The 26,673-nt window shown below is 46.2% G+C and overlaps 1 protein-coding gene across 1 annotated transcript in view; it reads left to right on the plus strand.

The window, feature by feature from the left end:
- Positions 1-26,673, plus strand: part of ABCA13 (ATP binding cassette subfamily A member 13) — a gene marked incomplete at its 3' end in the record, with an annotated part of 314,376 nt that overhangs the window by 222,188 nt on the left and 65,515 nt on the right. The window contains exon 40 of the mRNA XM_015425808.1: positions 26,360-26,606. Coding sequence (XP_015281294.1) covers positions 26,360-26,606 — 247 coding nt within the window. The remainder of the gene's footprint in view (positions 1-26,359; positions 26,607-26,673) is intronic.

The raw sequence follows: 26,673 nt of genomic DNA on the forward strand, positions 1-26,673 counted from the left end.
CCATCGTAAATGCACCAAACAATTCCTCAAGATTTTCCAAAACACTACTCTGTTTTGGGCTCCTGGGGAACTTTGAAGTAGCACCAAAGCTTTAAGATCTCTCCAGCTGTCACCTGGAGACTGGCAACAGCTTGTCTGGAGTGTGGGCAGCATGGCATTGTATCTGTCTGAGGTCCCCCTCTTCCTCCTCCTCCTCAGATCCCACCCTCAGCAGGCTTCATCCCTAAAATATCCTGGAAGTTTCCAACCTGGAGTTGGCAACCCTATGTCCTGGAGTTCGAACCTGGAGTTGGCAACCATCAGCCAACGTTTATCTGCCTGTCTGTCTTTACAACCCCCCCACACACACACACACACAGCCTCTGCCTAGGGAGCAGCTGACATCATTCTCCTCTCCCAACTGAAAATTCCAACTGCCTTGGGAGGGGGGGGGGTTTGAGGTGTGGAATGGAGTGTAGTCCAATCAGCTTCCATATGTAAATGACCTTGGAAAGCTGGCCGGGACTGCACAAAGCAGCCAATGAACCCAGCCAGTGTCTTCCGAGTGGCAGTTTTTTCGGCCTAACACTAAAGGGGCCAATTTTAGAATTCTGGCACCCAAAACTCTTTTATAATAAGGGAGAGATTTCGTTGGTATTTTGAATATTTCCTCAAATGTCTCTGAAGTGCAATCTATACAAAAAAAAATACTGCTTGAACTGTATGCTATCTAATACGTTTAGATATAATTAGCAGCCAGTCTTCAGAGGGACTCCGCTACATAATTGTAAGACATTTTGTTGTGCAAGTGGATGGAACCCAGTAATTAGAAGCTGCAGTTCTCCGTGTTTGAGGCCGATCAATTACTATACGAAAATTCAGCAATAATACCACCTTGGAGGGGTAGGAGATTGGAGAGAAATTTCCATTTGCCATTGATGACTGTCATTTATCATTACGGACAGTTGTGTGGTATAGGCATAAGTGTCTTGGGAACTGGCCAAGAAGTGTATTCGTCTTTGTCAGCGTTAATTGTCAGAATACTCAGAGGGTGCCACTTTGACCCTTCTTATTTTCTCTTTGAAAATATACTCAAGGGCAGCGGCAAACTTTTCATTTGTCAAAGAAGTTAAATGGAATAGCTCTACAGCTGAGTGGTCATTGAGATGATTAAGATGATCAAAAGAAGAAGGTTGTAGTCCATTGGCATATATTTCTGCAATTTCGGGGGTCAGGGAAAAGCTTGTCCAGTTTTTCAGTAAAGTTCTTTAATGTGATATATATTTAATACCACATTGGATGGTCTGTATAGGTAAATTCACTAATGTGGTATTAAAACACATCACAGTAGAGAATTGATTTATGTCACATTAAAGAGCTTCACTGGAGATCTGGTTGCGCGTGTCTAATCCTTGAATTGCAGAAATACAGGTCATAAGAACATAAGACAGTGGTCCATCTAGTCCAGCATTCTGTCTCACATGGTTGGCCAACCAGTTCCTCTGAAACTTAACGATGCTCGCATCTGGTTGGCACGTGGGAATTCAGTAAAGCCATTGTCGTGCTTTCCTAAGAATCTGCAAATTGTGGTTACCTGGCACTTCAATCCTCCCAATGTACCTGTGGACGTTACAGGAAAGGAAATGGGGGGAGGGGGGGACTAAGTTTGAACCCCCCTCTGACCGCTTGTCGTAGATTGAGCTTCAATCCAGTGAACAGTTTGGAGGATTGTGTGAGAATTCTGATTGGGTTGTAGAATCGGTTTTAAAATAATTGTTTTCAATTATTTCCCAACATTGGGGATACGCATGCACTGCACAGACTGTAATGCTTTCTTCTTACCACCACTGATGCTGAAGTAGCTGGAATTCTATCCCTTCCTCATTTGGGATTCTGGGACTTTCTCAGGGAACCTGTTCAGCAGCTTGGGATGGAGAGAGGAAAATCATCTGGTCTTCTGATTAACCCCCTCCCCCCAATTTGCTGCATCTCTACAAGTTTGGAAGGCAGAAGAAGTTTGCTTCCAGTTGATCAAGAGATAGTAAAAGTTAAAGGTAAAAGTCTCCCTTGCTCGAAAGCCAGGATGCGGTGCTCATCTCCGTTTCCAAGCTGAAGAGCCAGTGCTGTCCAAAGATGTTTCCGTGGTCATGTGGCCGGCCTGACTAGACATTGAGGCGCACGGAACACTGTTACCTTCCCACTGAAGTGGTACCTATTTGTCTACTTGCAGTGTTTTTGCTTTCGAATGGCTAGGTTGGCAGGAACTAAGACCAGAGACTGGAGCTCACTCCGTCAAGTGGCACTCGGGTCTCAAACTGCCTTCCGGTCTGCAGTTCAGCGTCTTAACCAGTTGAGTCACCACAGCCCCTACCGATCAAGGGGTAAAGGTAAAGGTTCCCTTGCTCGAAAGCCAGTTGAGTCCGGAAGTGGTACCTATTTGTCTACTTGAAATGTTTTTGCTTTCAAACTGCTTGGGTGGCAGGAGCTAAGACCAGAGACGGGAGCTCATTCCGTCATGTGGCACTCGGGTCTCAAACTGCCTTCCGGTCTGCAGTTCAGCGTCTTAATCAGTTGAGTCACCAAAGCCCCTACTGATCAAGGGGTAAAGGTAAAGGTTCCCTTGCTCGAAAGCCAGTCGAGTCCGACTCTAGGGTTGCGGTGCTCATCTCCGTTTCAAAGCCGAAGAGCCAGCGCTGTCCCCGCAGCTCAAGGGATAGCCCATTCCTAATCCCCCTTCCCCAAAACAACCCTATGCTTGGCACAGAGCAAAATTTCCCCCGCAGGAGATCAGACACCGACTCTCAGCTGATCCTTCATCCGCTGAGAGTCCACTGCTGCTGATAGTGGCAAGTAGCGTATGCCTGTGAATGCACATGAACATACTGTGAACAGCCAAATGGCTTGTTGATTAATTGGCTGTCTGTTTGCCACTGGTGAACGGGAAGTGAGCTGAACTGGCGACTGTTTTGAGCATCCCTAACCTGTATTCACTGCCTCTCCGTATTATGGGCCAGCAAGTTGCCATCTCCCTAGCCTCCCGGCGTTCGATACCCTGCCGTATCTGTGAGAAACTGCTGCTTCAGCTAAACTACGGATCCTTCTGGCATATGAATAATGAAACAGTCAGCTGATCCATCTTCCCTCTGAGGCTATTTCACATGGCGGACGATTGTGCAGGATTGCTTCTGTTCCTGCAGCCAAACCCCTCCATGGATTGTTCTACTTTATTTTAAAAGCTTGTGTGTGAGTTAAATATTCACCATCCTTTATCCAGTGGGCAGATTGTCCAGAAGTCTGTATGGATTGAGTCTTTTAGCCTTCCCTGTGATGACTGTCTATGGGGGACTTTTTAATTTCGGGAAAAGACATATAAGCAGGAACATCAACAGGAATTTTAAAGTTATGAACAATGCGGTGAACTGAGGCTTATTGTACTTTGGTCACATTGTGAGAAGACAAAGGCTGCAATCACATGCGCCTTTGGATCCGGCATAGGTGCGAATGTCTGATGGATCTAAAGGGCGCGATCAGACGGCAACATCTGGGAAGCGTCTCGCAGTCGTCGGCAACCCGTGCTGCTCCGCCACAGAAGCGGAGTTAAAAGACACTGGGGGAAATCCGGTAGTAAACAGGTTGTGACGGGCCACGGATGGGCTTTCCCTGTCTGATCGCACAAGCACGCTCTCCTGTCGTCGGGATGGTCTGATCATGCCATTCCGACTTGATGCCTCCCCGCCCTTTGCAGTGTGCACATCATCGCATACTCCATAGGGGGTTCTCACTGCAAAGGTGCGGCACCTCATTTATGCACATGGGAAACAAACGCCCCCCCCCAAAAAAAATGACTCACCTGCAGCCGCGTCTGATCACACAGTGACGGGCTGGGCCCGGAGCTACGAAGGGAGGTGTGATCTCACAACTGCGTGTCAAATTCCTCTGGAGGGAATAGCCTCGCTTTCCCTTCCACTTCAACTGGCACATGTGATCACAGCCAAAGAGTCACTGGAAAAGACCACGACAACGATGCTAGGAAAAGCTGAAGGCAGCAGGATGAGAGGAGTTGAATTGACTCAGTCAAGGAAGCCACAAAGGCCCTCAGTTTGCAAGACCTGAGCAAGGCTGTTAATGATAGGTGATTTGGAGGTCATTAATTCATTGGGTCTCCACAGGGGTCGTTTCGTAGAAAAAGAGCTAGGGGAACTCATTAGCATAACTCATTAGCATATGCCACACCCCCTGACATCACCGGAAGTGTGTCATAAGGCCACACACCCCGCCCCCAATGGTCCCGGCCACCCCCGCCAGCCTTGCAGCTCCACTGCCGAGCCCCATGAGGGGCCCGGCGGTGGACCTGCAAGGCCGGTGGGAGTGCAAGGAAGCCCCGCGAAGGCCCTCCCTGGCCCCAGGCAGGCAGGGGTGGGGAGAGGCAGGGAGGAAGCAACTTACCCTCCCTCTTCTCCTGCCTCCTCCTGGCTGAATGAGGGCCGGAAGCGGGGCAGCCGGAAGCAGGGGGTGGGGCTTCGCCCCCCGAAATGACCTCTGGGTCTCCATAAGTCAGAAGCACCTTGGCAGCACACACACGATAAAAATTGGTAGAGTTTTTTTTTCTCCTTCTTTCGGATATAACTTGGGGGTTGTCAAATGAAAAAGTAAATTTGGAACAACTAAGTTTGGAACAGGTAAAAGAAAAAAAAACCCTTCATCATACAATACAGTGAACATAAGGAATTCCCTATCACACCTGACTGCTGCATGCCTTGCTTGTATACTTTCCAGAGACATCTGGCCAGCGGTGGAAACAGAATGCTGAACTAGGTGGCTATTAGATCTGGCCAGCAGGTAAACTTAATTCCCAATAAAAGAAGCAGAAATACAGCATTTCTTGGGTCAACCTTACTTGCAACTAAGCTTCATTGAACTCTCTGGAAATTACTTCTGTGTCAAGCAGGCATAGGCTGTAGATTTTGAAGTGCAAAACTGTCAAGTCCCTGATGCAATCACTCCCGCAAACACTCTTGTACCAGCAAGATTTGTTTATTAAGACGCAGAGAGGTTCCAAGCATAGACAGCTTTTGTGTCGGAACTGGGGTCCAGATGCCAGTTCTGCCAATATACTGAAAGCAAGAAATTCCACAAACGCCAAGTGACCAATCATTGCTCCCACTCAGCCCACCACATGTCTGCTTCCCAAGGTGTTCTCAACATACTCGAGCGTGAGAACTGTTACGAGCTGACACTAACCAAGCAAAGCAGACAGCCATAAACATCCACCCCTCCCCTCAGTTCCCAGCAGAGATGATAAACACCAGTGAAGAAGAGCAAGGTTGCATGTAGAAGAATACATGTTGGACAATAACCCCTAATGTAACAGGACACGAGTGTATTTGGCAAGTGAGGCCTGAGCTTGACAAAAACTCAATCCTCCAACATCTTACTTGAAACAAGGCTGTCATGTGCCAATTATCAACTGTTAGATATCAGATATTTAAATCAAGTACCATTGGCAACAACAGGATGAATATTCAGCAAATATCAGAATATTCTCAGAATATTTTATATCAAAGTTCACACAGGAAATTTTGGGGGGAGTAATTTTGCTTCTGTATTAATGTGAGTATCAGGTCAAAAATAGAGTGTGTGAACAGTAATTGCTACCTCTGTTCAGATGCTAAAGAGCTATTTTAGGTCTGTCTGTTAGTATTTGTCTGTCTACAGAGGCATATTTGGTATTTTCCAGCTTTTAGATGTTTTTCTATCTTGAAGCTCAAAGCCTTGTGAATTGTAGTTTTTATGTCCAATTTTCTTGTCTGTGAGTGGTGATGAATCCTAAAATTGTGTAGCTCAGCGTTCTGAGGTCAGCTGTGCTTTTTAACACTTCCCAAATCAGTCTCCCTAAAAGTAATGGCAGCTGAAACGGTTAACCTTTCTAGGCATTGTTACCAGTATGTGCAGAGGGAAGGCATGAAGTATCCAACAGCTCTTTTTATTTGATATACTGGCAATGGACAATTGCTTCTTTGATTACTTTTCTCCAGCAAACAGAATTTTCCCTTTTACCAGATAGCAAGTTAACAGATCTAGCACATATTTGTACAACATATTTTCCCCAAATACAGTCTGTGGGACAGTTATAAATAGCCTTTGCCTGTACAGCATTTTTTGAGAATACTCTTTAAGGTGTTCTTTGTCTGCATCATGTATTCAGCCTGATTGTTCATTTGGGGAAGGAAAAATGCAGTGGTGACCGGTGTTCCCTCTAAGCTGAATTAGCGTGAGCTATCTCACTGTTTTTTAGCTCTGGCTCACAACACAGGAAGGATGGCTTCAGAGCAAACTAATGTATGCAGTAGCCAAATTGCTTGCTCACAACGTTAATGCCAGTAGCTCACAAGAATTTTTGCTCACAAGACTGCACAGCTTAGAGGGAGTATTGGTGATGACATTTTGAAAATGACTTAAACTCAACTAATATAAATGTGGTTCTGTTTTCAGAAATATTAGTATCTGGTCATCCAAAGGGTTGGAAATGAACTGGCTCACAAACTAAAGTTTGCAATGAATTTTGGCTGGTATATGAACCGAAGTTCATGGCAGGTCAAGCAGCATGAACGTTCCATGAACTTCCAAGCAGTTTATGGAAGTTTGTGCCCATTCATGAATGGATACATTTCCATACAGTCTCTGCTCAAACAAAATGTTTACAAAACTTCAAAGGGCGGGGGGGGGGCAGAATTCTCCACCCTTGAAAACACTGTTGTCAATTTCAAACTAGTCATGTCAGTTTCAAGAAACCCCCCCCCTCCTTTGCCAGGGTTCCTTCCCATTTTCTTGCACAGAGCTTGCAAAATTCCACCCCCCTTCCTTGGATTCCTGACTTTGTGTTTTGAGATCAGTCCATTGAGTTCTGCTGGGCCTGCAGAAATGCCCCCCTTTGCTTAGATGGTGATTGAGCTGGCATTGCCACATTGGCACTAGGTTCTGTTGGGCACTAGTACATTGCACTTGTTCTGTTGTACTTCCAACCCCTCCCCCCTTTCTTGAAGTCTGATTCTGTGGTTGACATCAGTCCTGCTTAGCTGGCACTTTGTTCTGCTGGGCACTAGTACATTGCACTGGTTCTGCTGGACTTGCAAAAATGCCCTCCCACCTTCAGTCTCTAGTGCAGATATTCTCTAGTTTGACCTTAGTCCTGTTGCGTTTGCACTGCCACAGTAGCACTGGTTCTGCTGGTCACATTGCAGTGGTTCTGCAGTGGTTTGCAGAAATGCCCCCCACCCTCAGTTTCTACTGCATAGATTCTCTGGGACTTTGATTTTGTTCTGCTGGGCTTCTGTTGCCTTTGTTTTTTTTTGCTCTCCCCCTCCATTGGCATGGATGGACATTGATTGTCCATCAATGCCAATGATGTTAACAATTGTTCTTTATGGCTTGCTTGTAAGCATGTAGGCATAGCCATGAAAGAAAAACAACAACAGTGTTGTTAGATACGAGACTCGAGGCAGCAGGTGAACAGTGATAACAGCTTTATTGAACACGAAGTCAGAAGAACCAGAACGAGACAAACAATGGCGCAACAGGCTCCTTTTTAAACAGTCCGGGCTTGGCTTCCCTCCAGAACTTCCCTTGTTCTGATAGGTTGGTTTACAATACCTTAGTCAGGCTCAAGCTCAATACAACATACATTTCATTTAATACACAACAGGTGTGTATGTTTTGATATAGTTGCGAATGCAGGTTTTTTTGTACAGAAGATTCTTAAAATAATTTTTTGAGTCCCAGGCAAACAACCATAGATATACCTGTGGAATTTCTTGAACCCTGAAGGAACAAAAAGAGTCTTCCTCTCTTTATAGTTCTGTTTACTTGGTGAAATAGTTCTGAATATGTATTTCTGTTTTCCCTGTCCTTCCTACAAAGTGTTCTCAGCAGTGTGTTATCTGGGTTACATTGGTCCCGATCGCACGGAGAATTTGCCATGCAAAAGGCACGAATGTCGGGCAGATTTTCAGGGCGCAATCACACTGCAACATCTGGGAAGTGTAGTGCACCCGTGGCCAACCCATGGTGTCCCGCCGAAGATGTGGAGTTAAAAAGTACCAAGGAAAGTGCACTAGTATCCAGAAAACGTGCAGCACAGGCAGGCGTCTGATCGCAGGAGCGCTAGTATCCTGTGGCATCCAGCGCCCGTCCATGTCCCGTCACAAACCGGATGTTTTTCATAAGCGCATGCGCACAAACACAAAACTGAAAGCAGTGCTGCTCTGTGGAACTGTGCATGCGCACAAACACAAAACGCTTGTGTGATCGCACCTCGCCGTTTCTTTGCCACGCTGCAGCATCGCCGTGTGATCGCCAGCTAACAGCTGAAGCATGGAGACTCGGGGGACCATGTGATCGGGCTACCGCACTTTATTTTGCTCTGGGGTGAACAGCCACGCCTCCCCCCCCCCCGCATTTTCTGGCCCGTGTGACCGGGCCCATTGGTAGATGGATTGGGCTCTAAGTAAGCTTCATGGCAGAACTGAGAGCTGAACCCAAGCGTCGCCCATCTAAGTCCAACGTCCACAGTAGATGAGGAGGAGCTATAATTCAGAAGGCCTAAGGGCTACCCAGAAGTAAGTCCCATTTCATTCAGTGGAGCTTACTACCAGGAAAGGGTTGTTAGAATTGCATTGTTCATGGTAAAGCACATGCTTCACATGAGGAAAGTCCTAGCATTATCAGGTCGCTGGTATTAGTTTAGCAATCTGTTTGAAGAGTTCAGCGTTGAGCTTTGAAGTTCAGTGTTGGTAAGTGTAAGGTGATGCACACTGGGACAAAAAAATCCAACTTCACGTATAGGCTAATGGGATCTGACCTTGCTGAGACTGAGAGGGGGAAAAGATCTTGGGGTCGTAGTCAACCCAATGTGCTGCAGCAGTGAAAGAGGCAAACTCTGTGTTAGGGGTTATTAGGAAAGCAGGACTTTTTTTGTAGAAAAAGCCCAGCAGGAACTCATTAGCATAATAGGCCACACCCAATAGCAGAAACTCATTAGCATATTGGGCCACACCCCTGACAGCACCACTCATTAGCCTATTAGGCCGCACCCACTTGTTACCAGAAGTGTGGTCATCCAGCCACACCCACATTTTGCGTCTTATTCTGTTTACCTTGTTTGTTGTCAAAACCCAGGGCCTTTTTTTGTAGCAGGAACTCCTTTGCATGTTAGGCCACACATCCCTAATGTAGCCAATTCTAATGAGTTCCTGCTGTTGGGTGTGGCCTGTTATGCTAATGAGTTCCTGCTGCACGTGGCCAACTATGGAACCAGCCGGAACTCCGTTCCTGTGCGTTCCTGCCCAAAAATAGACCTGTAGGAAAGGAATTGAAAATAAAATGGTCAATATTATAATGCCCCTGTACAGATTTATGGTATGGCCTCATTTGGAGTACTGTGTACAGTTCTGGTCAACGTATCTCAAAAAAGACACCACGGAGCTGCAAAAAGTACAAAGGAGGGCAATCAACATGATTAGAGGGTTGGAACACCCTTGCCTAGGAGGAAAGGCTGAAGAGTCTGGGACTTTTCAGTTGAGACAAAAGACGATTAAGGAGGGACATGATAGAGATTTATAAAATTATGCATGGGGTAGTCATGCCGGCCACATGACCACGGAAACGTCTTCGGACAGCGCTGGCTCTTCGGCTTTGAAACGGAGATGAGCACCACAACCCTAGAGTCGGATTCGACTGGCTTTCGAGCAAGGGAACCTTTACCTTTTACACAGAGTTGACAAATAAATCTTTTTTCTCCATCTCCCCAAATGCTAGAACTTGAGGGGATCCCATGAAGCTGATGGGCAGTAGGCTCAGGACAGACAAAATGAAATACTTCTTTAAACAGAGAGTGATTAAAATGTGGAATTCACTGCCAGAGGATGTAGTGATGGCCACAGGAATAAAATCTCCTTTTTGAGCTGTTTATTCCTGTGGCCATCACTACATCCTCTGGCAGTGAATTCCACATTTTAATCACTCTCTGTTTAAAGAAGTATTTCATTCATGGAGATTCATGGAGGAGAAGTCTGTCAGTGGCTACTAGCCTTGGTGACTGAGGGGAACCTCCAGATTCAGAGGCACTTTCCTGGAACTGCCTGATCAGCACTTGCGGCTGCTAAACCGGAAGCAAATACTGAGCTTCCCAACATGTTGGCTACAGGTTTTAGTTATTAGAGGTGTTCTTTTCTTTCTCCATAGATGTAGTTTTCCCTCTCCCTATTCTTTTGTTGTAGTTTGTAGTTTATAGAAAATGCAGTAAAAAAAAAATCCCCCTCGGGGGTTTAAAAAAACATTAAAGTTCAGTGGCACCTTGAAGACCAACACAAGTTTATTCAAGGTATAAGGCTTCATGTGGTATCTGAAGAAGTGATAAAGGGAAAAAAAGGCTGAGAAATAAGACACAATAATTTATCGCAAAGAGTAACAATATATAGTGACCATGTACAAGTCAATGGAATACAATATAATAACAATATAATGACACAATATTCAGCAGGTCAAGATAACACAAAATGTTCAACAGGTCGAGATAATAGTAGTTCAAAAGGTCGAGATAGTAATAATTCAGTGTTATGATTATCAACGCAATATCAGAACTTCTTAATCGGGCACCAGTCAAAAAGGCTTAGGACACAATACTTACTAACTCAATTGCATTCCAACATTGAAATACTACTGCAAGAGAAGCACAGAGACACAATCATAGGATGTAATATACTCCTGAAGAAGCAACTGAACGAAACAAAGTATTACTCCGGGATCTTTGTTGTGTTATCTTGACCCATTGAACATTGTGTGTTATCTTGACCTGTTGAATATTGTGTTATTATATTGTTATTATATTGTATTTCATTGACTTATTATCATTATTATTATTTGATTTATAACCCGCCTTTCCTGGACAGGCAGGCTGAAGGCGGCGTACAACAGGTTAAAATACAATAAGACACAGATGCATAAATGCAATACTATAAAATTCACGCAGCAAACACTATGGTCACTATATATTGTTACTCTTTGAGATAAATTATCGTATTTTGAGCCTCTTCTTTCTCAGCCTTTTTCCCTTTATTGTTTGCATTGGGAAAGTCTCTTTTGTGTATATCCCTTAGTATCTGGAGAAGTGTGCATGCACAGGAAAGCTTATACCTTGAATCAAACTTTGTGGTTCATGTGAGGTGGATGAGGCCGAGGGTGTGTGTCTGGGCCAAGATGACCCAGCAAGCTTCCATGGCAGTGTGAGGGTTTGAACCTGGGACTTCGACCACTATGACCACTATACCGCACTAGCTCTAAATTCTGGTAGTGTGTGGAGACTGGTATCTGTATGAAATATCATTAATGGTTCTCTGAAATAGTTCTTGTGGATCAGTAGTTTAGAACTCTTGAGGATGTATTCTGGGAAGAAAGAGCCTGGGGGAGCTCTTCTAGTAAGTAGGGGTAAATCCCTAGATTTGTATGTATCAGAGCTTCAGGAACAGAAAAGTCAAGTCAAGAAGCATCTGAAAGGCTCTTTGATCCTGACTGCCTTTGTTACCTTGACCACTGAGAAGAATAACAATAAACCCTTGGTTTTGATCATTCATATGTTAACGAAGCAGTTATTCTTCAAATAATTTCTAACAGGGGGAAAAGGCTGGCCTGGATAATGATAATAAAATCTCTCCATGTCGTCTCTTTCTAAAAATAGCTTGAAAGGGATTACTTTTTAATTAACATATAATAATTTTTTTAAAAAAACCCCAAAAAGACAAGTATTGCATTAATTAGAACCGTTATATGATATGGTTCCACAACATACAGTCTATTTTAAAACTCCAAATCTCAATATAAGAGTTACTGAGTTTTTAGAAGCCTTCTAAAATAATTTCTGTTTCCCCAGAGGCATCTAAAGCTGCAGTTCTAGAGCAGTTTTCTGAGCGTGAGCTCCACTGAATACAATTTGACTTACTTCTGAGTAGACCTGCTTAGGCTCTCTCTCTCTTAAGCTTGCAATACCATGGCCCCTGCCACACAGGGGTAAAAAGAACGGCCGAAGTGCGGCTTTTTAAAGCCGCACCAAAAGAGACATGCGGCGGCGGGATCAGATAGATCCCCTGAGCCGCCGCGCAGTTGCTCCCTGGCATGATCAGATGCCAGGGGGAAGCCACTGCAGGGAGAGCGAGGCAGCCAAACTGTGGATGCGTGCGCGTACACAGTTTGGCCGGGAGCCTCGATTGCTCCTGCAGACGGGCGTGCCGGCGATTTTACGGCCGCACTTGCTGCGCCGTTCCAGGTTGGTGCTACCTTTTACTTGGGGTTTTTTTGCAGCGGGTTTTAGGCTGGAAGGGACGGATTGGGGACGGTTGCACGCCGATTCCCAGATGTTCCGGTGTGCTCGCGACCGTTTGCTGCGCCCCCGATCCGTCCCTCTTCCAGCCCAAAACCTCCCGTGTGACCGGGGCCCATGCATAGTTGATTGCCCCATGATAATCAGTGAACTTGCTTCTGAGTAAATGCGCGCAGGTTCAGGCGACGTGTAGTTAATTGATCTAAATCCATAATATTCTGCAATACCCACAACCACTCATTACTCCGGCATTATACTAGGCTTCCAATTTGTTGCAATGATTTTTACCACAGTCAATAGATTAGTCACTAGTACCGAGGGGATCTTTTAAATTCTCTAGCGCGAAGATATTCAGGCTATCACAATACTTTGCACCATTCCTTCTGAGCAAGCTGCAGTGAAGGTAGTGGAATGTTCTTTCTGGCAAACATGCATAAGAATAAGAATAAGAGGAGATTGGCTTTATGCCCTGCCCTTCACTTGGAGTCTCAGAGCGGCTTACAAACCCCTTTCCCTTCCCTTCCCCACAACAGACACCCTGTGAGGTCGGTGGGGCTGAGAGAACTCTTTCAAGAATTGCTCTTTCAAGGACAGCTTTGACAGAACTACGGCTTGCCCAAGGTCCTCCAGCAGGTGCAAGTGGAGGAGTGGGGAATCAAACCCAGTTCTCCCAGAGTCTGTGCACTTAACCACTATACCAAACTCTCTGTGAAAGAAACTAGCAGGGCTGGTCCTAGGTTTGGGGGCCCTGAGCAGAATGTCCAGCCCCCCCCCACACACACCAGACAAAGACAGATGGATATAGAAGATTGCCTCGGGCTCCAGAGGGTGGTGGCTTGCAAGTGGCGGCCCCACGTGAGGCTCCCCCCCCCAACACCACAGCCTAGGTGACTTTGCATTCCCCCACCGCACCACACCCCAGCAAAGGAGAAAGACCAGGTAGCTGCCTCATCCCTGCCTCCACTTTCACAGCACTCTTTGGCCTTTTGGGGAAACCCGCATGTGTCACAGGGAACATGTGCATCTCCCCAAACAATGCCCCTGGAAAAGTGGTGCGGGGGTGGGGGTGGGGGAGCTGAAGACCCTTCTTCACACGTGGCATGGTCCTGATCCAAATCGGGCACAGTACGTGTGGGACTGAGAACCTGAAACTCACTGTCAAACTTGGTGTCTCATTTGCCATGGCTTGCAATTTGCTCAGGAGCCTAAAGGGGGATGGGAATTCCAGAGAGTATGTGTGAGCATGGCTTTGTTGTTGTCAGCAAGCTGCCAATTCTTCTTCTTGTGTTGCATATGTATCTCTATCGATGCGCTTGACTGCTTTCGTTTTCATATCTATGCCTGTTGATGCGCTTAATTGCTTAGCTGCTGTAACGAGTATATCTCTCAAGGCCACAGGTGGTTGCTGCTAGATAGTTGCTTGGGTGATCTCACGGAGGTGCCGTGGGAAGAAGATATGTTTATGCTGCCTAGTACCGTTAGCTCCCAGGCCTGATGGCGTGCGCGGGAACTCCCGTAATTGGGCCTCAGTTGTTTGAATGCACTATAACCCGTCATGTCCTTTGATTCCCGTCATTCCTAACAGTGATCCTGTACGTGCACCTATAGCTTCAAATAAAGTAAAACCTTTCTACAAGAGTGTGCTTCTTTGATGCTGTGGGAGCCTGACAGTTGTAGGGGCTGCGTAACTCTTTTCAAGATGCCTCCTTTCCCAGGGATGTTCAGCAATGACCTTGGGTGCTGTCTGTGCTTGCTCCCACTGTAAGGGGTTGGAGCGTGCGAATTCTAGGTGGGATGAATGTGGGGCATGATTGGACTGGACCGGGGGGGGGCGCTTGTTTGAATCATAGAATGTTAGAGTTGGAAGGGACCTTGCAGGTCATCGAGTCCAACCCCCTGCACTCTGCAGGAGCCTAGCCGAAAGATAGCCCTGCAACATACCCGAAAGATGGTCGTCCAGCCTCCGCTTGAAAAGGTCCAGCGAAGGAGCATCCATCACTCTGTATAACTCTGTATAACTTTGGGCCTTGGCACCAGAACTTTAGTTCTGACACAGAAGTCTTAGCTTGGAACATCTTTAATCCTCAATAAACAAATCACTGCCAGAGAGTGTTGTTGAGAGCAATTTTGTCCAGGAGTCTGACATTCACATTTGATTGTATTACTTCTGACGTCCGGGTGAGGACCAACCACTGCACTCCGCAACATACAAGCGCATCCAGGGCTTTTTTTTTAGAAAAAGCCCAGCAGGAACTCATTAGCATAATAAGCCACACCCAACAACAGAAACTCATTAGTATATCCAGCCACTCCCATGAGAGCATAGCTCATTAGCATATTAGGCCGCATCCTAATGTCATCCAGCCACACCCACCTTTTGCTTCTTATTCTGTTTACCTTGTTTGTTGTCAAAACCCAGGGCTTTTTTTGTAGCAGGAACTCCTTTGCCTGTTAGGCCACACCCCTAATGTAGCCAATCTTAATGAGATTCTACTATTGGGTGTGGCCTATTATGCTAATGAGTTCCTGCTGGGCGTGGTCAACTCGGGAGCCAGCCGGAACTCCGTTCCTGTGCATTCTGTGCGTTCCTGCCCAAAAATAGCCCTGAGCGCATCAGCCTAAAAGCGTTTGCCCCACTTGCCAGTGATGATCACGTTCTGTGCAGCCGCAAAGAGCTGTTGTCATATGAAATCTCAAACCAGATAATCTGGGAGCAGGTCCAGTAAACGTTATTAAGCTTTCAAGTGCCTCGTTTCAATGGAAGAGCTTTAAACATGTGCTTAAGCCCTTCCGCTGATAGCAGCTTGACTTAAAACTGCTTAACTTTGACTTGGGCATGACCTGTTGGCTTGATGCCTCATTTGGATTAGAAGTGTGGGATATACCGCTGCTCCACATGAAAACTCTGATGCTATAACTTAAAATTTTACGACCATTTAGGTTTTATCTTCTAAAAATAAAAAATGTGTATGTTTTGTCACTCGTTACATTCCAGTTGTTTAACGGTAAAGGTAAAGGTTCCCTTGCTCGAAAGCCAGTCGAATCCGACTCTAGGGTTGCGGTGCTCATCTCCGTTTCAAAGCCGAAGAACCAGCGCTGTCCGAAGACGTTTCCGTGGTCATGTGGCCGGCATGACAAGGTGCACAGAATGCTGTTACCTTCCCACCGAAGTGGTACCTATTGATCTACTTGCAATTTCTTGCTTTCGAACTGCTAGGTTGGCAGGAGCTGGAATTAGAGACGGGAGCTCACTCCGTCATCCGGCAACTCGGGTCTCGAACTGCTGAACTACCGACCTTCCCCAGCCTGCAGTTCAGCGTCTTAACCACTTGAGCCACCGCAGCTTCCTTCCAGTTGTTTAGGACTTCTTAAAAAAATGTGTTTGAATGGTTGTTAGTTTGTACAGTGCTTAACAGAATGACAGAAACATAAAATGCTCCCTCTAAGCTGCGGAGTCCTGTGAGCAAAAATTCTACTTTGTGAGCTGCTGGCATTAAAGTTGCAAGCGAGCGATTTGGCTACTGCATCAGTTAGTTTGCCATCCTTCCTGAGCCAAGACAAAAATGTGTGACCTGGAGGCTAAAAAACTGTGAGCTAGTTCACACCAACTCAGCTTAGAGGGAACACTGGGCGGGCGTGGGATAGTTCCCTCCCCCAAGCAGCAAACCATCGTAAATGCAGTCTGCAGAAGGTAGTGATGAATAATACCTATCAATAATAGTTACTTAGATTAAAGCCTGCTAGTAATCACATTCCCTTCTAAGATGAGGATGGAGAATTGGGGTGACTAAGGAAGTACATTTTAATTGTGGCTATAATTGTATTTCTTACATATAATTACATTCATAAGTCAAGCAAGACAACTCTGAACAACTGGGTCAGATTTTTAATTTTATCAGCTAAATTATTCATGTAACGAGTTCTCTGGTCTTCCAGTGCGCAGGCATTTAAATTCATAACTGTGCATTTGGTGCTTTCTCGTTGGGATTTAAAGAAATGATCTCCTGTTGCTGGGAATACACTGGGAGTCCCCAGGTCAGAGCGAGTGATTTGTATAGCCGCATATGGATATGTAGGTGAGTTACTGCAAGTGTCAGGATGAATTATCATTCGTTGGTAATTCTGCGGATTTTAAGAGGTCCAGAGGGAAGCGTCAGAGAACTTTGCCAGCGACCATCAAAACCAGTTGAATGACTTCAGTAAATGTTATCTTCTGTTCCATAATTTATCAGGGAAAGGACATTTACCAAGCTGGGATGGCCGTTTCAGAAATAAGTCTCACGATACCAACATGTCTGACATTTCCACTGAGCCTCTGAAAATCTTTAGAAGTGTCACTCACCAAATTCCTAATATTTATCTTAATGCATACGCATACTAAAGTAGATTTGAGTATTTTCAGGACATTGGCTGGACGCTGGGAGTACTTTAAGACAGCAGAAAGCTGGGTGTCCTTTGCTATGCTCATGGTTTTCACAGAAGGTAAATACAGAGTGCGGGTACACGTGTCAGATAACGCGGGGGGGAGCGAGGCTATTTACTCCGTAGTAATTTGACCCGCCCCTGCGTGATCCGCGAAGGGGGGGGGGGTTCTTTGCCGCATGTTTCCAGTGCGCTTCAATGAGGGATTACTGACGCAATAGGGAAGTCTGTCTGCGGCCCGTCGCAACAGCAGGTGCAACGGCAGGTGAATCGGGGGGGGTTTCTTTGCCGCATGTTTCTGGTGCGCTTCAATGAGGGATCACTAACGCAACAGGGAAGTCCATCTGCGGCCCGTCGCAAACCCGTTTGATACTGCACTTTCCCTGGTGGTTTTTAACTCTGCTTCTTCAGCAGAGCAAGACGGGTTGCTGATGGGTGCGGGACACTTGCCAGATGTTCCCGTGTGATTGCGCCCTTAAAATCCGCCCGGCATTTGAGCCTGTCGCACTGCTAATTCTGCCTGTGATCGAGACCACATTTGTCCACTTCATGACTCATGGTCATGCATGTACCCTGATGTCTAGAAAAGTTCTCCTTGCCATCTGGCAAGTGAAAGCAGGAAGAGGTTAAAAGGGCTCACTCTGTGTGGTTAGTGGGCTCCATGGGACAGGCAGGCTAGAGCAGACGCGGCCGATCCTCGTTTGTCTTTGTATCTGATGACTTGAGCTTTGACTGTACTCTGGAAGATTTTGTTATCATTATTATTTATTAGACTTATTAACTGAACTACCTCGATTTGTTCCGAGCTCTGGGCAATGTACAGTGTGGCATGGAAACAATACACAGACGTTAAAATATAATAACATGAATAGCATTGAAAACCAATGTAAAAGGAATTCAAGATGGCATCACTAACAATTATAGAATTGAAAATCCGGAATTCTGAATGCTTTCGGTCACTTCCTAAGTTCTTTTTTGTTATGTTTTGGAGGGGTGTGTGATGGGGGTGGGTGCCAGCCATGTTGGAAAACCGTCACTGCCCTTAACCGAAAGCCTGGCAGAAAATCTCTGCCTTGCAGGCCCTGCGGGACTGTTGTTCTCAGAGGTACTCATGCTGATACAACTGTGCCCCCCCACAACTTCAACCAGCCGTCACCCCCTCACAAAGCAGAAGAAGAAAGCGGACAAAGGGGATATAGCTCCTCCCCCTGTAGGGTGGACTGTGGATCGATCCTGGGTCATGCACAATCCAGGGAGCACCGCAGAGGTGGGTTCTAGTCTCTTTCTGCTGCTGTGTTACCTTTTGGCAGGCAGAGACACACAGAGAGCTGGACACACGTCCACTCTAGCCTCATCGTTTAGATACCCTCACAACTCAAATGACAGAGGTAACCAGTATGCCAAGGCCAAGACCTCTTTTTTCAAGGATGTCGACGGATGCCTTTCAACAGAGTTTCCACCTGTGTTGCTAATTGAGTTGCTTGTTTATTTTTGTTGTGCGGTAGTCTCTTGGGCCCTGGAAGCTTGACTGAATAGTTTCATAAAGGGGGGGGGGGGAATAGGGCCCAGTAACCCCTTAAAGTAAAGGTAAAGGTTCCCTTGCTCACCTATTTATCTACTTGCAATTTCTTGCTTTCGAACTGCTAGGTTGGCAGGAGCTGGAACTAGAGACGGGAGCTCACTCCGTCATGCGGCAACCGGGGTCTCGAACTGCTGAACTACCGACCTTCCAGAGCCTGCAGTTCAGCATCTTAACCACTTGAGCCACCACAGCTCCAGTAACACCTTAGAGACCAACATTTTTTTTCAGAGTATAAGCTCCTGTGACTCAGAGCTCATTTCGTCAGATGCAAATGTGAATGAGGATCCCTCATCCTTATATCTAAGTCAGAAGATGGGCGGGGTGTTACTAAGAAGGCCCAGTTGGAGTCAGGATGCAGAGGCACAATGCAAAATGTAATCAGCTTGATTAGCTCAAGGAGATACACATAGAGGTGGGACATGCAGAACTTTTGTCCTGAACTTGTGAATGAATTCTGATTCCACAATCCCACTTTGTAATCTCCCTTTGAAGCTTCTCTGTAGGAAAACTGAACACTCTTAGGTCAGCAGTGGAATGTCCTTGAAGATTAAAAACGTTCTCCAACTGGTTTCTCAGTATTGGGATTCTTAACAGATTTAGGTCTGTTTATTCTTTTGTGTAGGAACTGACCCATTTGTCTGATGCGGAGAGTGGAAGTGCACTGCTGACATTTGATGGCATATGTAACACTGGAAGAGGAGCAAATGATGAACCTGATATACTATGGTGGTGGTGTTGGGTCCAATGATGGTGTTGTTAGAAGTGTACATGGGGACAAAGCTGACATCTTAGTTTATTACAGGACCTAGTCCTGGAGTACATGTCCCTGTTAGGTAGTGTATTATTGCAAGTGAGAAGTTGTCTAAGTTAGGAAGCTATTTGTGGGCAAGAACAGGTTTGCCTCCAAGTGCCTATGAGAGACGACTATGAGAGACAAGAAGTACATTAATGTATTGAACTGGTGTAAGCTGTTGTATGTAAGTACCAGTGGCATTCTGTTGTTATTTTGTTTGGGCCTATCTTATAGCAGGTCATTCCTGGCTACCATTTTGGCTTTGTCAGTCTGTTTCCTGACTATATCAGATGGGTTTTGTGATGCCAAAAATGTCCGTCGTAGATCCCTCAGGTGAGAATCTCTGCCAGAGGGATGATAAGTGGAGGCATATAGATATCCTTGGTGATCAAAAGGTTTCTGGTGTAAGGTGCTGTTTATGTGTCTGTACAGTAGCTTATGTATTCGTACAGTAGTGGCGCTAGAAAATGTACTTCTTGTGTAGATTGATTCATGGTCAGGTTGTTGGTAGGCTGAAAGTTGTTGAGGGCCTGGTGGCATTTCTCAAGGGCTACTTTCCCATGTGTCCAGATGGTAAAAATGTCATCAGTAAATCTCAAATACACAAGAGGTGTCAATGGGTAGGAACCAAGAAAGCACTGTTTCAAGTGATCTATGAATATGCTGGCAGATTGTGGTACCATGAAAGTGCCTATGGCTGCACCATTGAGATGTACCTGGGGATGATAGGATTGTGGGGACATATACGGTTGATGTATTATTATAACATCTCTAGAACACCATCTTGATTTTAGGAATTGGAGTGAATAGTGGAGCACCGATATTTTATTAATTGAATTATGTTGTATAGTGTATTGTATTTTTATATTGTTCTTATTGTTTGTATTAGGCATTTGTGCCCCCTCTAAGCCACCCTGAGCCTTTGGGGAGGGTGGGATGCAAATCCAATAAATAAATAAATAAAAATCTGAAGGAATAAAATACCGAATTAAAGCAGTTGTGGGTGAGGACAAAATGGCAGAGCTTGGTGGTGGTGAGGTTAGCGATGGTATTGTCAGAGATAGTGTTCCTGATGGATTGTAGTCTGTCCTCATGGGAGATGTTGGTATATAGAAACTCAGCAACCACAGTGGCCAAAACAGGGGTTTCGGGAACCGGCTGGCCACTGTCAATGTTCCCTCTAAGCTGTGGAGTCTTGTGAGCAAAAATTCTGCTTGTGAGCTACTGGCATGAAAGTTGTGAGCAGGTGATTTGGCTACTGCCTAAATTAGTTTGCCTCTGGAGCCCTCCTTCCTGAGCTAAGACAAAAATGTGTGAGCCGGAGGCTAAAATACTGTGAGCCGGCTCACACTAACTCAGCTTAGAGGGAACAGTGGCCACTGTGTGAGACAAGATGCTGGACTACATGGACCTGTGGTCTGATCCAGCAGGGCTCTTCTGTATGATTGCATTTTTCCTAAGAAAATCCATGGTGTCGTCTACAAAACTGGGTAGTGCTGATGGCATAAAGTCTGAGAATGGAGTCCATGTATCTAGTCTTTGCGTCTAGACACCCCTCCAGTTACTCCTGAGACAGTAGGGTGTCCCACGTTACTGGACTTGTATATTTTGGGCAGAAGCTAGAAATTGCCTGGTTGATATTCCCATGGTGTGTCCATATAGATTTATTCCTGAATGTGTGTGGGTAATTCCTTTGTAATCCTGTTTAGTTCTTTCTGGTATCCCTCAGTGTGGTCTGAGGAGAGTAATTCATTAAAAAAAATAGTATAAGAGAGTTGTTTCCCAGCATCCTGAATATACCCTGACCTGTCCATGACGATAACGCCCCCCCCCCCTGGTCAGCTTTCTTTAATCATGGTGCCTGGATTGCCTCTGAGACTATTTATTGCATTTCTTGTGGCGCCCTTGAGATCGTGTTGTAAGCGATGACGTTTGCTAATCACGGCAGCTTGGGCTCCGTGGCGAAAGCGTTCTATGCAGAGATCTGGTGTTGCGTTGCGACCGTCAGGGAGGGTTCGTGTAGAGTCTCTCCCCCCCCCCCCTGTTGGGTGGGTGGTAGTCGGTGGCCAATTGTTATGAGGTCGGAGAAACAGCAGCTGTTCGGCAGCAGAGAGCGAATTCCTATGTTGCGAAGATGCTGTCTGTCCATCCGCGTTCTGTCCCGAGGCGAGATGAAAGTGCTCCTTCAGACACAGATGGTGAATAAAGCCTCTAAGTCCCCACAGAACTGTTATCATGGATTTAGAACAGAAGGGATAATCCTCGAGAAAGAACAGATTCCTCTGCCGAGTCAGTGTTGTGAAAGGCTGCCACTGCTGCTGAAGGAGATGTTGTTATGGCCTACAGCATCATTTCTTCGTGGTTCTTTTGTGTGGAAAAAACTCTGGTTGTCTCATTCATCTTCAGGACTGTCCTGCGGGACAATTTCCCCCCCTTATCCCAGAGGAGGAACTGAGAGCTGCGGTCACACACACTAAATAATCCACTTTCAATCCACTTCCAGTGCACTTTCCAACTGGATTTTGCCAGTTCACACGGCAAAGTCCAGTTGGGAAGTGGATTGAAAGTGGATTCTTTAGTGTGTGTGACTGCATTAGTGGTTGTGTGTGTGACTGCAGCGGTTTTTTTTTTTTTTTTGTCAATTTCTGTTACGAGCATAAAGCACTTTGTTGAGGGAACAGTGAATCAGGGTGACTAGTTAGGGGAATTAGTGGGGTAAAGTTTTACAGAGAGTTGGGAACCATATGGGTGGGTGGTTGTGTACGCTGGCACTGGAGAGTCTATGCAGTGTAGTTGCAGGCCCATATGCATGGGGGTGCCTACAAGTGATCGGCATCCTCCCAAAACAGCCTGGCACCCTCCCGGAACAGACGTGCCTCCAGGGCCGGCTCGCTCACTAGGCGAACTAGGCATTCGCCTAGAGTGGGCCGGTCCTTAGGGGCGCCAAACTGCACCTGCCCCCCCACCTACCCAGCATGGCCCATTCCTGCAACCTGCCAGCCTGTGGGAGGCTCCGCTGGCAGGAGCCGGGAAAGGCGCTGGGCAAGGCAGCAGCTGGGCAAAGTGGGTCAGCCTGCCTGTGAGGAAAGCTGCACTGCAAAAGGACAAAAGGCACCAGTCCCGATCTCAAGCTCCGGACTCAGTTCTCTCACCTACTCTGTTGAGATACAACTGTGGAAGGAACATCTGGGCCAGCTGTGTCTTCTCACTGAGCGTTTTCCTTCCCCCTCCTGTTGCAGGTGTACGGTCTGGGCATGGCTAAACAGGGGAGCCGTTGAGTATGGGCAAGAGAGAGAGGGGCTCTCGGCCCCTTGTTTCTGCCTGCAGGTCTCCTAGCGTGTATCTTCTGTGGAATCCTGGACCAGCCCCAGGCATTTGTTTTCTTTAGATGCTGGTTGGCTGATTTATTTCTTTGGCAGCTGCGACCCTCTTTGACCCTCTTCAGGGAGAAAAGGAGAGTATAAATATTCAAATAAATAAAATAGATTTGGCAACGGAACTAGGTTGTGTCTGTAAAACCTCGGGGGGCTCTCCCAGCTCCTTCTTTATTATTTCCAACCTCCCCAGGTGCTGCTCCTCCCCCCTCCTGCCAGGGCCTCTTGACCTCTATCTGCAAAAAGGAGCCAGGGAGGAAAATGTGCCCCCAAAGCGCTCCCTTCCTCTTTTTTCAAAATTACTTCTTGCATTCTCTTACCTAGCCATGTCTCTCCTCCTCTTTATTTCCGTAATAACAACAACCCTGTGATGTAGTCAGCTCCACAGTACTAAAATACCCCCTAACTAAACTTTTCTGGGTATGGGGCAGTGTAGTTTTTAGAGAAGACCCAGGCTGAAGTCCTCCTTTAGTCACAAAGCTCCCTGGGTGGTGTGATCCTGCTATACGTGCTCAATCTACCGTGTCTCACATAGGGTCTTGTGGAGATCAAACAGGGAAGGGAGAGCCACGTACGCCTATCCTGATTTCAGTGAAAGAGGGGTGAGGCAGGTACATGAAAGGATGGCAGGTGGGAGTGATCCCAGGTTCAGAGGCTATGAAGGGTGTGGCCACGTTCATGCCTGCGTGGTTGGTCTCCATCAGACTCGGTGATCCAGGCTGGTATCTGGCACTGACTCTTGTTCAGAAATCAATTGTCTTTAACTCTGTTCTTGGATTTGATGAGATTATCCTGGCTTGAATGTTTTGTAAATGAGAATGTAGCTTTCAGAATAATTCCATATCCTGAGTTCAGCAATCAAATTATTAAAGTTACATCAATCTATTTATTTCTACAGTCCTTAGACCAGTCATACAAAAAGAAGGACACCTTTACAATATCCCAAGATGTTACGATACATCAGTGACACATTAAAAGTAAATTAAAATTTAATCTAATATCAAACAACTATATCTAACTAGCTACCTTAGAGGTTCTGTGATCTGAGTATCACCATACAGAAACTGGCTACTTGGTGGGTAATTTTGGGGTTTCTATCAGATAGAAGAAACTCGAGTCTAGCTTTTTCGGAAAGACCCGGAATTTGTTCAGCCAGCGGAGTGATTTTATTACGCACCACCTTATAATGTTGTTGTTGTTCAGTCGCACAGTCGAGTCTGACTCTTTGCGACCCCATGGACCAGGTCACGCCAGGCCCTCCTGTCTTCCGCCGTCCTCTGAAGTTGGCTCAGTTTCATGTTGTTGCATCGATGACACTGTCTAACCATCTCATGCTTTGCCGTCCCCGTCTTCTTTGACCTTCAGTCTTTCCCAGCATCAGGGTCTTCTCCAGTGAGTGCTCCCTTCTCATTTGGTGGCCAAAGTATTTGAGCTCCAACTTCATTATCTGGCCTTCCAGGGAACAGTCAGGGTTGATTTCTTTTAGGATTGACTGATTGGATCTTCTTGCAGTCCGAGGGACTCTCAAGAGTCTTCTCCAGCACCTTATAATACAGACATCTAAAAAACATGTGCATATTAAAGTTATAAAAGTCACATAACACCCCAAGTATGCATGCCATGGGTATGGCCTTTACCAAAGCTAATGCATGGCAGTTAGAAGGAAAACAGGTAGCCTCTCACCCACCGGGTAAAAATTATACCCTTCCTGAGCTTTTCACATTTTAGTGTTCACAGAGATACTCACAATTGGTGACCCCCTAATGATCTGAGCCATAGGGAACCTTCCCATTGCTAATGATATTTTTATATGACAGTCATATATAAGGCCAGTTACTATATTATAGGAGCTGTGGTGGCTCAAGTGGTTAAGACGCTGAACTGCAGGCTGTGGAAGGTTGGTCGTTCAGCAGTTCAAGACCCGAGTTGCCGCATGACGGAGTGAGCTCCCATCTCTAGCTCCAGCTCCTGCCAACCTAGCAGTTCGAAAGCAAGACATTGCAAGTAGATAAATAGGTACCACTTCGGTGGGAAGGTAACAGCGTTCTGTGCGCCTTGGTGTTTAGTCATGCCGGCCACATGACCACGGAAACGTCTTCGGACAGTGCTGGCTCTTCAGCTTTGAAACGGAGATGAGCACCGCAACCCTAGAGTCGGATTCGACTGGCTTTCGAGCAAGGGAACCTTTACCTTTTACTATATTATATGCAAATGATATATCTACACAACAGCTTACCCTTATGACTTTGAAAAATATAATTGCTATGTTTTGCTGCCGGCTGAAATCCTTGTTTCTCAGTGCCCAAACTACATGTTATACACAAATGTGTGTGCTAAAATCCTACGTTGCTTCCAGGGATAAGCAGCTCTTGAGAGAGGCATGTCTCAGCAGAGAAGCAGCAGTGTGTGTTAACCTCCCACTGCTTTACTACTGCCATACTCCACCACTGTGTCTATACTACTGCCATACTCCACCTCTATGTCTGGCTCCTCCACTGCCTGGAATTCCAGAGGCACTTATGCTCCCAAACGTTCTCTGTGGCTTCCAGAAGAAGCAAAGCAGCTGTGACAGTGCAGCGGAAATGTAGCAGGCAAGGGAAAGTCGAACATGTACACACCCCAGCACGTCTCTGCTGAAAACGATCCCCTCTCTAAACTGTTATTCCCTTAAAGAAGATGTTGGGAGTTCTAATAAAGTGCTTCCACATGAAGGATTGGCTCAGACCTGGCTGGGGAGGGGTTTTTTCATAGCATCTAAATCAGGGGTGTCAAACATAAGGCCCGGGGGCCGGATGTGGCCCGTCCAGGGTTCTTATGTGGCCCGCGAGCAACTGATGCAAGGGATGGAGTGCTAGAGGGAAGTGGGCGGAGCCACTCCACTGTGGCTTCAGCACAGTAGAACAACCTTGTCTGCAGCAGTCAAGCATCATGGGAGCATCTGCCCAGTGCTGCACCACTGGCTCTCCAGTCTGCCTAGGTGGGTTTTCCTCTGCACCCCCCTCCCAGCCCAGGGGGCCTTGCAGTGAGGATACACCAACTCGGAACTTACCAGCTGCTGTCCTTCATACAGTTTCTATCTCCGGTACCTGGCATTACGTTTTATGGCACACGCGGCCCGGCCCGGCAAAGTGGCATTTATGTCAGATGTGGCCCTCATAACAAATGAGTTTGATGCCTCTGATGATTCTAAATGATGCCGTCCTCCAGCCATTCTCCATGTTTCGTAAACCTGCTTTGTTTCAGCCTTTCCAGAAAGAGCAAACTAAAAGTGCATTTCTCTGCCATGTGGATGGAAAGAAGCAGATTCTTGAACCACTTGACCCATATCTGGTGCCATTTCCCCCTCTGTGCTTACTGTTACCACCGTACCATTATTGTAATTTTTGCCAGCTTTGATAAAACATCAATATAACTATTAACAATCTTTTTTTAAAAATCTGGCAACGAGGGGGGAATGGTAGGCACAAGGGGATATCATGGAGAATCTCCCTGTGCTGATGCTCTGTTGCTTCAGCAAATGCCACTACATTTCACAGTGACAGTGAGGGCACAATGGGGAATCGTCCCCATAAGAAAGACATTTGCATGACGCTCACACACACATTTTTAAAACCTGGTGGCAGCTCTGAGAGGTGTTGGTTCAGGAACACAATCCTGCCGTCATAGAAGATAAGGATTACTCTTTTGTCTCTAATACATTCTCTGCTTGTTACAGTTTGTTTGAAACGTGAACAATTTCTACAAATTATGAGCAGGTGTGGCAGCCCTGGGAATCCTTTGACTTTACGGGCGTGACCCTTTGCTTTCATGAAGCTGTTTGTTTGTTTGTCACGCAACAGGTAATTCGCTCGTGGAGGCCCAAAGCGTTCGCGGAGCAAGGCTGGTTCTCACGCAGATTGCTGCCCTCCTAATGAAGCGCCTTCGTCACACCCGGCGAGACTGGAGAGGGACTCTATCAAATGTTCTGCTACCTGTCATCTTTGTTGCCATGGCGATGGCCTTGTTTACCGTGAAGCCATTGGCTATCGATTATCCTTCACTTAAACTGACGCCTGGACTTTACGACAACGCAGAAAGCTTCTTTAGGTGAAAAATAATTAAAACAACTCTACGGGTTACCCATCATCAGTGACACAGGGACGGGATCATTATT

Source organism: Gekko japonicus, unplaced genomic scaffold (genome assembly GCF_001447785.1).
Source record: "Gekko japonicus isolate JY-2015 unplaced genomic scaffold, Gekko_japonicus_V1.1 scaffold2006, whole genome shotgun sequence".
Classification (NCBI taxonomy): domain Eukaryota; kingdom Metazoa; phylum Chordata; class Lepidosauria; order Squamata; family Gekkonidae; genus Gekko; species Gekko japonicus.